Genomic DNA, 14,717 nt, shown 5'->3' on the forward strand with positions numbered 1-14,717 from the left:
AGGAATGTGCAAACAAATAAGCTAAAATAGCTGTAGTATTAAGTAGAAATCTGCTTTAAGATAAAGCTTTTTCACGGTTTTCGTTTACTGTCAAAGAAGATAGCTTGCTGCTTATAATGCAAGATCTGCGCCCTCTTCCACAATACCTTTGTAAAGAATTGCCAGACCACCATGTTACGGTTTGAACTACCAACGATGAAGAAACACCCAGGGCCAAGATCAAGAGTCGAAGGTAAGCATTTGGAGCGTGATATGAAAGAATGCTCCCTGTAAAGAGAAACCCATTAAAAAATAAAAATTGTATAATATAGCTACAGTTGAGCACTATTAACACCCATTTGTTCCAATGGGAGAGTAAAGTATGCAACTGTCTCCCCCTTTGAAATCAGTGAACGTAGAGGCTCTTAGATGATGCCCTAAACAAATAAATGTAATTCTCACCCCCCCTTAATAATTTCATTGCCTGATCTTTTGCATGCTTTCTCAAAAGCAGTAAACCCCCACAGAATCCAGTTGTTACAGTGTTGTTGGTTGATAATTCCATTGGCTGCTCTATCTCAGCTTGAATAAAGACCTGTTAATTATCCTATTCTCTAAGAGCTGAAGGCCATGTTCAGCAAACTCATGCAGTAGAGTCCCTATATTAATTTAAAAATAAATAAATCGTTGCATGTAGGAAACTAGTGAATCTGGGAGAGGGTAAATTCCTAAATGAGCAGTTAGCAAATTTCTCTTGACTCAATTCAGAACCAACCCGGTAAGTTTCTCAGTGTGCAGTCGGGAAAAGGTTTCTCTGTTGTCTAAGAGAGCTCCCCTGGCAGGTGTATGTGCATATTCCTATTAAAGAAGATAAGAGAATTTTAGATACAGGTGTCTCCCGACTTATGCGCAGTGCCGGGAAATACTTAAATAAAACGATTTAAATTGCAAAAAGGCGTGAAAGGAGCAAAAAACAAAAACAAAAAACAGCCTGAAAAGAGCAGGGAAACTGCAAAAATGGCACGAGCACCATCAGCAAGTGAAATCTGACCCACAGCCAAGCACTTCAGGGCAGGAGCGGATCTACTATGAAACCGATGAAGCTTAAACTTCAGGACTCCTAATCCTGAAGTGACTTTAGTTCACATTGCTTAAAAATGTTGGGTCTACTTTAGGAGATCCCTTATGAGTTGCCCGACACAAACTGATTAATGTTTTGTTGTATATATTTCAACCATCCCGAAGTTTGAGAGACAGTAGCAATGAAGTTGTAAAGGTGTGCTGATCTGTTGTGGAACAACCCCATTGCAGAAGATAACAGTGGTTACCCAGACCTCATTACTGGTTGTGAAGGGGGGGCCCATGACAGTTTGAGCTTCAGAGCCCCTGAAATGTAGGTCCGCCATTCCTTCAGGGTCCTGTCTACCTCTGAATCACAGCCAGGCACTTTGGGGTACTGGTCTACCCTCCTTTTTGTCGTTTCCACATTGTCCTCCAGCGATGAGGAAAACTGAGAGCCACCATTGTGACCATTCATGCCAGTCTGGTAGGCACTGCTGGCTTTTTTAAAGGGTTTCCAGAGGTTTAGAGAGTGTTTACAGGCTTTTTAGATGGTGTTCCCCACTATAAGTGATTTCACATATACACACAGTAGCCAGGAATGTAACCCCTGTGTAAGTTGGGAGACACATGCTTAGAAGAAGAACAATGACGTATTTTCATTTTTTGCTAGAAAGAGTAATGTGAGTTGGCCCAGCTGGTCAGGTGAACTGAACACAGAAAAGAATTAGTGTTTCACCGGGATATTAAAAGTTCATATGAAATGACTTTTGTTCATACGCCTAAAAGCAACTAGCTATGTGAACACTGATACTACATTTGCATAATCTAATATTATGTTCCAAGTTTAAGGAGAATCTTTAGAAGAAATGGCACTCCATTCTTAACATAGCTGAGAATTATTTGTATTCCAAACAAGGCGATTACAGCTTTATGATGGGGAGGCAGAATAGAAAGGTGTTAAATCAATAGATACACTGGCCTGGTCCCATGTTTGTCAGTAAGATTTATTCTGCAGGCCCACACCCTGAAACTTGAAAGTAGGATAAACCCTGATACTTGAAAGTAGTCCCACCGGTAGCTGTGGAATGCCTTAGTGAATATGCTGAATTTTAACTGTCTCTATTCTCTTTCCTAGAAGACTGATCGCCAAAGAATTGATGCTTTTGAATTATGGTGCTGGAGGAGACTCTTGAGAGTCCCATGGACTGCCAGAAGATCAAACCGATCCATTCTTAAGGAAATCAGCCCTGAGTGCTCACTGGAAGGACAGATCCTGAAGCTGAGGCTCCAATACTTTGGCCACCTCATGAGAAGAGAAGACTCCCTGGAAAAGACCCTGATGTTGGGAAAGATGGAGGGCACAGGGAGAAGGGGACGATAGAGGAAGAGATGGTTGGACAGTCTTCTCGAAGCTACCAGCATGAGTTTGACCAAACTGCGGGAGGCAGTGGAGGACAGGAGTGCCTGGCATGCTCTGGTCCATGGGGACACGAAGAGTCGGACACGACTAAACGACTAAACAACAATATCGTTTGAAAAGTTCGGCCTGACACCTTGCTGTTGCCAAGCTTTTCGAAGACACTTTAGAATTACAAAAGTGGACTTACCAATCATGCTCAGCCTTAGCAAGGCTAGAATGTGCTTCTTGTTGGCCAACCTCCAGAGTGGACCAATCATCAGAAACATCGGAGAGAGGAAAGCAAGAGCAAAAACCTCTAAGCCAGTAAGTTCCAATGTTTGTAAAGGAAAAAAATAGATCATTGGTGGAAGGGCATGATAAAGAGACCAGGAAGCATAACCTGAAAGAAAAGAGAAAATTGCAGAGTGAAATTTATCTGATTTTCTAAATACTGTTATGGGTTTGTGGGAGAGCCTTCTAACCCTGGTTCCAGCAAATGTTAAAATATAAGCCAGGTTAGCTTCCTGTGTTGAGGTGATAGCCTGGGTAATGAGCCATTAAGGGAAACAAAGGAAACGGGTTCTTTGCGAGAGGGGAAATGGGTGAGCCCCCTCCACCAGCTCACAGTAAATTAGAAGGATGAAGCAGGGTTAAGATTAGAGTTTTGCAATGATGTGGTTTAGAAAAAAGCAGCAAGCTGGAGAGAGTCGTGGCTGATTTCTGCCTGAATCCAAGGTTGTGGCTAGGGGAGAAACAAGACCCTTTTAGGATGTTAATGCTGTGAACCCCTCCATCGTAGGTTTGGGTTGTAAAGGTAAAGGGACCCCTGACCATTAGGTCCAGTTGTGGCTGATTGCGGTGCTCATCAAATTTCCACTTCCTGCCTATCTTGAGAAACACCATGCGCCTATTTATGACCTTTAGGTCATCAACCCTCCCATCTCGACTCATGGAGATAAAGGATACTCTATGGTGGTTCCACTCTCTCCGCCCAGTGAGGGTATTTAAAGACGAAACAAGGAGGCAATTGGTCCCTTGCATAGAGTCAAAGCTAATGCGGATAAAGGAAACCAAGCTCAACACTAGAAATACTAATTGCCCGAAGGAAGAAAAGAACCCTGTAAGCCTAGAATTACAAGACCTGAAGAAGAGGCTAATGAGTATAAAGACTGAGATTTCTACCCAAAATATAAGGACAGTAGAGCCTAGAGCACAATATTTAAAGACGTCCAATAGCTCTTTATCCCATAGAAAGACATCAGTGCAACTCCCTGTTCCCTTTTCAAACGACACCAAATTAGATGAGGAACTTGACACCTCCGACATTTCTATGGCAACAACACCTAAAGAATTCTATGTTGCTGACAATCTGGAGATATCCAGCACCAACTCTACATCTGGACCTTTGCCTAATGTTCCAAAAACTTATCAGAATGATCAGCCTTCTCTACTGTACTCCTGGCGAGACAGGATGGACAGATCTTCCGAATTCGAATCTGGCTCTTTGTTGGCCAGTGATCCACATTTTATAACACATACCTCATTAATACTTCCACAGCCACAGATAGAACCAACAATCCTCCAATTAACCCAGGAGGGAGAGGGGGATTGACAGTTAATGAAACACCATGGGACTGTCCCCCCCGCTTGGGGTGCGGTTGGTTGGGTTTTATCTTCTAGGGATACTTACCCTATCAGACCTCCACCTCTTTCCCATACCATTTTGACCCAGGAGTCCTGGCCCAAGGATGACTTGTTATTGAGGGGATGTTACCCATCTATTGGGGAGGCTAGTATGGGATCTGGGATTTCCACAATTGAAGGGCTAGGGAGGAATGGCGGTGGGGCTAGATATCTCTATCGGCGAAGGGTTTCGAGATGCAGTGATCCTCGAACCCCTTCCAATCTACGCCCCATCCCAAGGGATGAGGGTAGGGAGAGCAAGGATTACACACCTCCGTCATTGGTGCTGTGCAATGCCAGGTCCATAGGCAACAAAACTGCCACCATGCGTGACTTTTTTGTCTCGCAGGGGATTGACCTGGCTTGCGTGACAGAGACCTGGGTACGGGAAGGCGAAGTAGTCTCCCTACATGAGATAACACCCCCAGGTTTCTCTGTCCTCCATCAATCGCGGACTGTGGGTCGGGGGGGAGGAGTAGCGTTGTTATTCCGGGAGGATTGCTCTTTCAGAGCTCTGCCATCACCGGCGATCTCCGGCATTGAATGTGTTGGTCTCGTGTGGGGCACCAAGGAGAGCTTGGCTGTCTGGCTGGTGTACCGACCACCCAGCACATCTGCAGCCACCCTGTCAGATCTGCTGGAGGCGGTGGCGGGCTGGGCCTTGGAGTTCCCAAACCTACTGGTTTTGGGAGACTTCAACGTCCATGCCGATGCCGCTCCCTCCTCACAGGCTCTGGACCTAGTGACTTCCATGGCAACACTAGGGCTCTCCCAGTTTGTTTTGGGCCCCACTCATCAAGCAGGCCACACGCTGGATCTGATCTTTGGGGCTGGCATAGATGTGATCATGCTCCCCGCTGTGAAAGTGCCATGGTCTGATCACTACGCTTTAAAAGCCAAGATTGACTTCCCGCTCCTCCCCGGCTCGGGTGGCGAACCTATTTGGGGTCGTCCGCGAAAACTGATGGATCCTGATAGATTCCGACAAGCCTTGCGGAACCCTGCTCCTCCTGGCGACTCATTAGATGACCTTGTTGAGGACTGGAATAACCGGCTCTTGGCAGCCATTGATGAGATCGGCCTAAGCGCCCTCTGCGACCCCGTCGAAACCGGGCCCCTTGGTTTACTGAGGAGCTCCGGAAAATGAAGCGGGATCTCAGACGGCTAGAGCGAGTATGGCGACGGACTCGTGACGGAGCCTCAAGAACATCTTATAGGACGCTTATGAAAGCCTATGAGATGGCTATGAAAGCTGCTAAGAAATCTTACTTTGCAGCTTCCATTGCATCCGCTAGCTCTCGCCCGGCACAACTTTTTAGAATAATTAGGTCAATAACGTCCTTTTTTTCCACCTTCGCCGCATCAAGCAGTTGGTCCCTTACCTTTCCCGCCCCGACCTGGCCACAGTGATCCATGCGACAGTCATCTCCAGGCTTGACTACTGTAATTCGCTCTACGCGGGGCTGCCCTTGAAGCTGTCCCAGAAACTCCAGCGGGTACAGAATGCTGCAGCGAGGCTCCTCACGGGGTCTCTGCCATGGGAGCATATTCATCCAGTGCTTTTCAAGCTGCACTGGCTCCCGGTGGAGTACAGGGTCAGATTTAAGGTGCTGCTTTTGACCTTTAAAGCCCTTCACGGCCTAGGACCCTCGTATCTACGGGACCGCCTCGCCTGGTATGCCCCACGGAGAGCCTCAAGGTCCATAAATAACAACACCCTAGTGGTCCCAGGCCCTAAGGAAGTTAGATTGGCTTCAACCAGAGCCAGGGCCTTTTCAGCACTGGCCCCAACTTGGTGGAACGCTCTGTCTCATGAGACCAGGGCCCTGCAGGATCTGATTTCTTTCCGCAGGGCCTGTAAGACAGAGTTGTTCCGCCTGGCCTTTGGATTGGAGCCAATTTGATTCCCTCCCCCCCCTTTTTTTCTTTTTTCTTTTCCTTCTCCTGCAATGAGGCTTCATTTTAATATTTTAATGTTCCATTATTTTAATGTTGTATTTTATTTTTGTTTTTAAGTTGTAATCACTCATCTTGTTTTTATTATTGCTTGTAAGCCGCTCTGAGCCCGGCCTTGGCTGGGGAGGGCGGGGTATAAATAAAAAATTATTATTATTATTATTATTATTATTATTATTATTATTATTATTATTATCTTGCTTTGTTGGCTGAGGGAGCCGGCGTACAGCTTTCGGGTCATGTGGCCAGCATGACTAAGCCGCTTCTGGCAAACCAGAGCAGCACACAGAAACACCATTTACCTTCCCACTGGAGCAGTACCCATTTATCTACTTGCATTTGATGTGCTTTCGAACTGCCAGGTTGGCAGGAGCAGGGACCGAGCAACGAGAGCTCACCCCGTCATGGGGATTCAAACTGCCGACCTTCTGATCGGCAAGTCCTAGGCTCTGTGGTTTAACCGACAGCGCCACCCGTGTCCCAACGGGTTTGGGTTGTATATATGTGTAGATAAACCATATATCATACAGACACCACAGTCTCATTCCAAAAGGAAATACAAACCCTGGGTAAGTGCCTGGAACCCCTGGAATCTTCCACCGCTTGGATATTGGGGTGGCATGCAACAAATTTGGGTACCAAACCTGAAAGTTACATTAAATTACAAGCCTATTATTTCTTTCTGCTGGTGGTGTATTGGCCTTTCATAGCAGTGGGAGAGTTTCTCCGGTCTCTATTCTACCTGAGTTAATCAGTCACAGAAAAAATAAATCAATCACTTTTCTTTGCGTTAAAAGTTTATTGTGATACCGTTTGTTGAAATAAGGGAGAGCGGGCACATGAATGACAGCAGCAGTCTGCTGATAGACAACCCTTGGCTATTTGAAAAGGACCATAGTAGACATTCATTGCGGGGGGAAAGATTCACCATCATGATACGACCCTCCTAAACTATGTCCTTCAGCTCATATCCACCACCTTCCCACTTGGGGCCTAGCAGCATTTCCTACATTAAATTAAATTCAGCCATGAGGTATTGTGCTTTGCTGATTCCGAGTTGTCGACCCATTGCTCAAAAGAGGGTGAATATCACATGGGAAATATGTAAAATAACTAAGCAAGTATTAGACATTGGCCCTACTAAACATCTTCCAAGACAACAATGCCCATTTACACCACAAAGCACTCATAACCCACCTACTTTCAGCAGCCAGAAACACCATAACCAGACACTGGAGAGACCTGTCAGGAGTAAGCATGGACCAATGGTACCAAATAGTATGGGAAACAGCCCTACTAGAAAAATTAACCAATAAACTAAAACTGACATGGGGACAAACAGAAGAAGACGCCTTTACCCCAGTATGGCTCCCCTTTATCACTTACACAGCCCAACAAGACAATGACAATAATCCACCCACAGCATACAAATCAATATGGCTAACCTGATCCAAAACACCCACCCACCCCACTCACACACGAAAACAAAGACCACCACAGCCAACCACAAATGAACAACCACACCCTAGGCCAACCCCAACCTCTCTCACCACCAAAGGAACACAAGTGAACAGCACAAGCAACGCTGACACCAAACCCTACATACATTAAGCATAATAGAAACATCGCCACCCGACCCCACCCCACCAATCTTCCCCCCACCCCTTTTTTTTCTCCCCCTAATGTCTCAACAAATTAAAACGGATTTGTAAAAATGTTACATGGAAAAAATACGAGAGACATCGCACATACTTTTGTAAACCAAGAAAATCTTTAATAAAAAAAAAGAGGGTGAATATTCATTTTTAAAACTGAAGCTCTGAACTTAAGAAGTAATTTTAAAATCTGTCTGGGTGTCTCTGAAATCTTACACACAGGTGCAACTTGAGCAGCTGTACCTCAAGAGTCCTTGAAGGAGATGATCGTGACATGGTGCCAAAGCAGGCAGTCTCCGTTGGCTTCAGAAGCTGCATTGTCCTGGCACCTGACTCAGAAGAAGACACTAAGCCTGGCAGAAAGTTTTGGTAGTCCAAGTGCTTAACTACTTCAGGGAAGAGAGGGAATGAAAGACTTCTTTGACTCCCCATCTTCTGCTGGACATGTAAGGAGCTGACATTCATTGGCATTCAAGAATCATGGCATCCATTGACAGACATTTTAAACCATGCCCACCCAAGATTGAGGAAAAAAGAGCCTTCACTCCATAGATAATGTCCCTGTATTGGAACCCAAAACCATTAGAACACATTCTCCATAAGAAATGTGATTATATGTCATAGAATCCTGGAATTGTAGAGTTGGGAAAGGACCCCAAGCACCATCTATTTTAGCCCTCTGTAAAGCAGGGGTCAAACCAGCCACCATGCCATTATATCAGCACCATGCTCTAACCAACTGAGCTATCCAAAACCTGTGTTTGAAGCTTTAGGCTAAAATCCTAATCCCATTTACCTGAATTCAATAGGATTTACTCCTCAGAGCATCTAAGGTAACAAGCATCCAACACAAATGCACTGTATCAGGGGGAAATTCTTTGCAAAAATGTCTGTACAGTGGTACCTTGGTTCTCGAACTTAATCCATTCTGGGAGTCCATTCAACTCCCAAAACCGTTTGAAAACCAAGGCGCTGCTTCTGATTGGCTGCAGGAGCTTCCTGCACTCAAGTGGAAACCGTGTCAGACGTTCAGCTTCCAAAAAAAAGTTTGCAAACCGGAACCCTTACTTACAGGTTTGCAGCATTCAGGAGCCAATTTGTTCGGGAGCCAAGCCATTTGAGAACCAAGGTACCACTGTATTAGGAGAAATTTGCACAAGGATGCAGATGAATTTTCGTTAGGACTAAAAAAAAATCTCAAACAGATGTGAAGAGCTGTGAATAATATTGGAAAAATAAGATACTGTGAAAAACTGAAATTAACAGATACACCTATCCCGATCCCATTAAGTTTACTGGGACCTACACCCAGGTAATTGTGTATAGGATTGCAGTATAATTCACCATTACAGTTCACAACACTCAATATGAAAAAAAAATCTTCGGTTGTGCCTAGGCAAACAAAGTCGCTCCATACTGATAGGAAAACAATCTAACCTTGATCATTCTCCAGAGCAAATCATGCTATGAACTGAGAAATAAATGTATCCCTGGGAGTTGCATGATAGGAACAGAAAAAAATATAGTGCTACCACGTTTTCTGAGAAGTACAAGGGCAACATTATAGGTTTTGCTTTATTTTGTATGACAAGCACTGGAGATGTATGTTTGGTGTGTGTGTGTGTGTGTGTGTGTGTGTGTGTGTGTGTGCGCACGCTTGCTTTGTAATAGCTATTTCATTTGCATGTATTCAGGCAGACCATACTGGAAGCAAGCAGACCCTGAAAGGAGGTAGCGCAATCACAAATCCTGCATTTGATCCCAAAGAACAATTGTGGCTCATGGATGCTTCTTGTTTCGTTAACTCAGCTGAAAACTCTCAGCTGCTTGTCAGATGCTTAGAGAACACAGGGTGGTGGGTACACTCATCTTTTAAACCTAGGTGTTCCCAGGTAATATAGAAAATTAGGGCCCTTCCAGGCTTTATTTCTGCAGGTGTATGCTGCAACATGTTGCTAAGGCAGTGTTTCCCAACCGGTGTTCCGCGGCACACTACTGTGCCGTGAGACATCGGCTGGTGTGCCGTGGGAGGGAGGCGGGCGAGTCGGGCGGCGAGAGGCGGCGAGGATCCGCGTCGAGCCGGGGGCGGCTCCGCGGTGGTGGTGCCGAGCGGCGGGGCAGCGCGCGCAAAAGGGAGGAGCGCGAGACAGCGGAGGAGGAGGAGGCCGGCATGTCCGGGCAGCAGCAGCAACAACAGCAGCAGCAACTCCCGCCGCCGCGCCCTCCTCCGCCCGCTATCGCCGCCACCACCACAACAGCCGCCGCCGCCTCAGCTGCCGCCGTCCCTCAGTCCCTCGCTCTGCTGCCTCCTCCCACCCCGGCAAGGGGGAGGGAAAAAACTTTCACTTTTGTGCGTCCCTCCCGGCGTGACGCTGCGCGCTGACGTCACGGGGCGGGGCTTTAATGGTGGTGTGCCGCAAGATTTTTTTCCGGTAAACAGGTGTGCCGTTGCCCAAAAACGTTTGGGAAACACTGTGCTAAGGCAATAAAAGACCTCATATGGTCTCCAATAATATAACGTGAGCCTACTGGAGGGAGAGTTATCCAGGAATATAAGCCACAAAGTCAATTTATCCCTCACCCACATACACTTTTTGCTTTTAAAATTGTGCTCACTTATTATGTGATTGGGTCAGATCTGGGTTTAAACAGCTGAGTCTATCATCACACTTACCCTTTGTCTTGCTATTTCCAGGCAGAGGTCTGTATTTGAATGCTCCATATCTGAGTGGGTTTTGTCTTTTTTGGTTTCTTTGCCCTGAGCTTTCCCTGTGAATACTTGCTCTTTAAAGCTGAATCAGAGCAAATGTCAAATCAACGTTTTCCTCATGTGCTCCGATTGAGCTTTAAAGAGTGGGGTTTCATGGGGCAAGTTCTGAATAAAAAAAAGGGGGTACTCTGAAACACGGGATGCGGGTGGTGCTGTGGGTTAAACCACAGAGCCCAGGTCTTGCCGATAAGAAGGTCGGCGGTTCGAATCCCCACGACGGGGTGAGCTCCCGTTGCTCGGTCCCTGCTCCTGCCAACCTAGCAGTTCGAAAGCACGTCAAAGTGCAAGTAGAAAAATAGGTACTGCTCCGGTGGAAAGGTAAATGGTGTTTCCATGCACTGCTCTGGTTCGCCAGAAGCAGCTTAGTCATGCTGGCCACATGACCTGGAAGCTGTACGCCGGCTCCCTCAGCCAATAAAGCAAGATGAGCGCCGCAACCCCAGAGTCAGCCACGACTGGATCTGATGGTCAGGGGTCCCTTTACCTTTACCTTACTCTGAAACACAGAGCTTTAAATACAATGCTTAGAAAGATCTTCACCCCCTGCAACAAGTGTGGATAAGCCCTGAGCCATTATGTGTAGTTGTGAGCCTGACTTTGTCTCCAAATTTACACTGCTATTCTTTTATAACCTTCACCTCCTGCAACACACAAACACTAGTTAGAGATCCCAGTCTTGCAGGTAAATTTTCGATTACACTAAACAAGAAATCATTCATCCAGCAGCAACTATACTACTACTTTTTTGGAGAGCCAATTCTCCAATTCTTATTCATTAGCAATTTAGATTGAAAATATTAATCGAAGTAGATGTGTTTTTTTCCCCTAACCTGGAACGTAGGATATTTGCTCTGGAAATATTCCCTTTAAAGAACAACAGCAGAGCAATTTGTCAACATAGCAACACTTTTAAACTCTGAAATCAAATGGGAGGAGTGTCAAATCGAACTAAGAGATGCTTTTAAAACAACAATAATTAAAAAGCCGCTTACAATTATTATCTCAGAGCTTTTAAATATTCAGCATAGGCTGGAAATATTACGTACCCAGGAATGTTTCCATCAGGATTTCTTTCCAAAGAAAAGCCATTCCTTCACTATATATTTCTCTTCCTTTGCTGTCTACAACTTGTTATACCAATCCCAGGCAACTGAGAAAAGACTTTCCTCAAAATGGATTAAAGTTTTTATGGAGGCTAATGTCAGAGCTAGAGTGTTAGACCTGCCCTAGCCAATCCACACCTGTTGTAAAACTGCTTCTTGTGGGACGGACCCAAAAGCACCTGAGCCCAACAGCAACATCTAGTGTCAAAGAACGGAGATGCTTCTGGCGATTCCCTGTGAATGCCAAGCAGCGGCCACATTTGGCACACTTTAGATGCTTTTGAATTATGGTGCTGGAGGAGACTCTTGAGAGTCCAATGGGCTGCAAGAAGATCAAACCGATCCCTTCTTAAGGAAATCAGCCCTGAGTGCTCACTGGAAGGACAGATCTTGAAGCGGAGGCTCCAATACTTTGGCCACCTCATGAGAAGAGAAGACTCCCTGGAAAAGACCCTGATGTTCGGAAAGATGGAGGGCACTAGGAGAAGGGGATGACAGAGGGCGAGATGGTTGGACAGTGTTCTCGAAGCTACGAACATGAGTTTGACCAAACTGCGGGAGGCAGTGGAAGACAGGAGTGCCTGGCATGCTCTGGTCCATGGGGTCACGAAGAGTCGGACACGACTAAACAACAAAACAACAAGAACTCGGAACATGAATGGAGCTACACACCTTCTGCGTTTTTTACTGCCGATTCCTTTGAGACGAACTTCCAATTTACTTTATTTTCATGCAGGCCCCACCCATGTATAAACTCAGTCACGTTGTTTTATTACATTGCAGGGGTGAGAGGTTTTTTTTTCTTCTCAGCTTGTCAGGCAATGGAATTTTCCCTCTCTCTTTTCCTACAACAAGCCGATTTGGCATTGTTTCTATGAGAAACGGAAAGCTCAGTGCCTCTAAGTGTCCTTATTTTCCAGGGACAGTCTTGGATTTACAGAAGCCGTCCTGGTTTCTGATTTGATCCCGGAATGTCCTGCTTTTCCTTAAAGGTAAAGGGACCCCTAACCAATGAAGACATACCCTCCAACATTTCTCCAATGAAAATAGGGACGGCCCATTCCATATGGATAATTTTACTATTTATACCCCACACATCTTATTGGGTTGGCCTAGCCACTCTGGGCAGCTTCCAACATATACTGTAGAGAAACATAATAAAACATTAAACATTTTTTTAAAAACACTTCCCTATGCAGGATTGGAGATAACTCCAACCGTCCAACATTTCTCCCATGAAAATAGGGATGTCCCAAGGAAAAGCGGGACATTCTGGGATCAAATCAGAAACCGGGACAGCTTCTCTAAATCAGGAACATCCCTGGAAAATAGGGACACTTGGAGGGTCTGTGAGGAGGATAGTTACCATCTAACAGTATCACCCAGGCACCTCCACCGGCTTCAGCATAAAACATCTGGAGGGCACCAGGTTGAAAAAGGCTGCCCTGTCCAGGATGAAATACAACATGTCTTGCTCCCAGAAAAATGTGCCTAGGATTGCTAACTAGAAGTTCATTTAATTACCTTGTTTGCTTACTAAAGTATTGTCATAAATTTTAGGGGCCAGAGTCTCTGGGTGCAAATCGCCCATCAATCCTGGATTTAGTAAAAGTTTGATTAAACTGTACCAAACATGGAAATCCATGGTCTCGGCTTAGGCTAACAAGCCAGGCCAGCCGGGCAGAATGTGGGCTGTGTGCAAAAGACCACATTAAAACATTGCAAGGTCACTTTTTCTCATTGTGTTTCAAAACAGATTTGCCGTCCACTGTACACATCCACAGTTTGCTGTGTACTGAAGCTGTCCAGCCTGTCTCTGCCCCTGAAAATAAACTTCATATCCTTTGTACATGCACGCAGGTGTTTATTTAGTGTTTCAACTATACACACTTTGGATTTACTGCACGTAGAGTAAGCTCATGAAGTTATGAAGTCTGTTTGAAGCTGGCCTGGGGAAAAGCACATTAAAATGCAGTATTTCAGGAGAAACTGCAAGATGCCTGTGCACCGAGGGCAATGCTGCGTGTACATGGATTGAAAATACAGGGATGGGAGCACACTGGAGGCAGGGTAAAGGGCAATGTGTACACAGACTCGGTGTCAATGTGAATGCATGAAATATGTATAAGTCATTGTTTTGGCAGATACCTATCTGAGCAAGGGGAAAAACGCTTGTTGTAGCATGTTTGAGTAAAGCTGGCAATACGTACTACGTCCCCTCGGGATCAGAGGATACACAGTGGCAAGCTCTGAGGCGCACCCTGTATCTATCTAGCTGTTCAGGCTGTTATAACAGGCACATTCAGAGCTGATTTCAGTGTTTGACATAGTCTGCTTCTAGTAGCCTTCGAGTACTTATAGCTTGTAAATGTAGCTAAAACAGAAATTAAAGCTTTTTGTAAGATAAAGGAAGTCAAAGTCCACTCTCAATGTCAATAGGTTTGCATTACTTCCTCATTTCTGGCCCATCACTTATTGCCAGAAGAATTAAGTACCAGTAATTAGCAAAATGTACTGTGGGGACGTTCTCCCTTGCCCTAGTCTGCAATCATTTTGCCCCAGAAGCCAGGAGGTTTTGTGTCTGTTTTGGGTTTTTTGGTGGGGGGGGGGGTTGCAGTTTTACCACTTGCCTGCTTGCTCCTTATTTTTTTCCCCTTTCACCCTGCAGTGACATTGACATTTCACATAATAACCCCTTAAATATGCCACGTCATAACAATCTAAGGATTGCTTCGTGATTTTAAGAGGCTACAGCTCACTCAGCTACAAACCTATGTAAACACATTACTGTTACTCAGGAGACAAGGAATTAAAATGAGTTTTCGTTTTAACAAATGTACTGTCATGAAAATACATATTCTCTGTGCAGCTACAATGCATTTCTATATAGGACCTGCCTTCCCAAACTGTGTTCAGATTTCTTACAAATCATGTAAGACGCCCAGTCCATCCAAGAGCCTGTGCAAACATTCCAGACCCTCCAAGTGTCCCTATTTTTGGGTGGACAGTCCCAGATTTACAGATGCCATCCCAGTTTCCGATCTGATCCCAGAATGTCCCACCTTTCATCAGAGAAATGTTGGAGGGTGTCTGTGACCCCTGAACCAATG

At 45.3% G+C, this 14,717-nt stretch overlaps 1 protein-coding gene across 3 annotated transcripts in view; it reads right to left on the reverse strand.

Moving 5' to 3' along the window:
- The window catches only part of CWH43 (cell wall biogenesis 43 C-terminal homolog), a 47,409-nt gene that overhangs the window by 21,408 nt on the left and 11,284 nt on the right, over window positions 1-14,717 (reverse strand). For all 3 annotated transcript variants that reach the window (XR_014011736.1, XM_081208863.1, XM_081208862.1), the window contains 2 exons: window positions 2,649-2,840; window positions 147-267 (listed from right to left, as the gene is read on the reverse strand). Coding sequence is in view for 2 of the 3 variants with exons in the window: in XM_081208863.1 (XP_081064989.1) it covers window positions 147-267; window positions 2,649-2,802 (275 nt within the window). In the remaining variant the exon portion in view is untranslated. The remainder of the gene's footprint in view (window positions 1-146; window positions 268-2,648; window positions 2,841-14,717) is intronic.

Source organism: Podarcis bocagei (genome assembly GCF_964188305.1).
Source record: "Podarcis bocagei genome assembly, chromosome: 9".
NCBI lineage: Eukaryota > Metazoa > Chordata > Lepidosauria > Squamata > Lacertidae > Podarcis > Podarcis bocagei.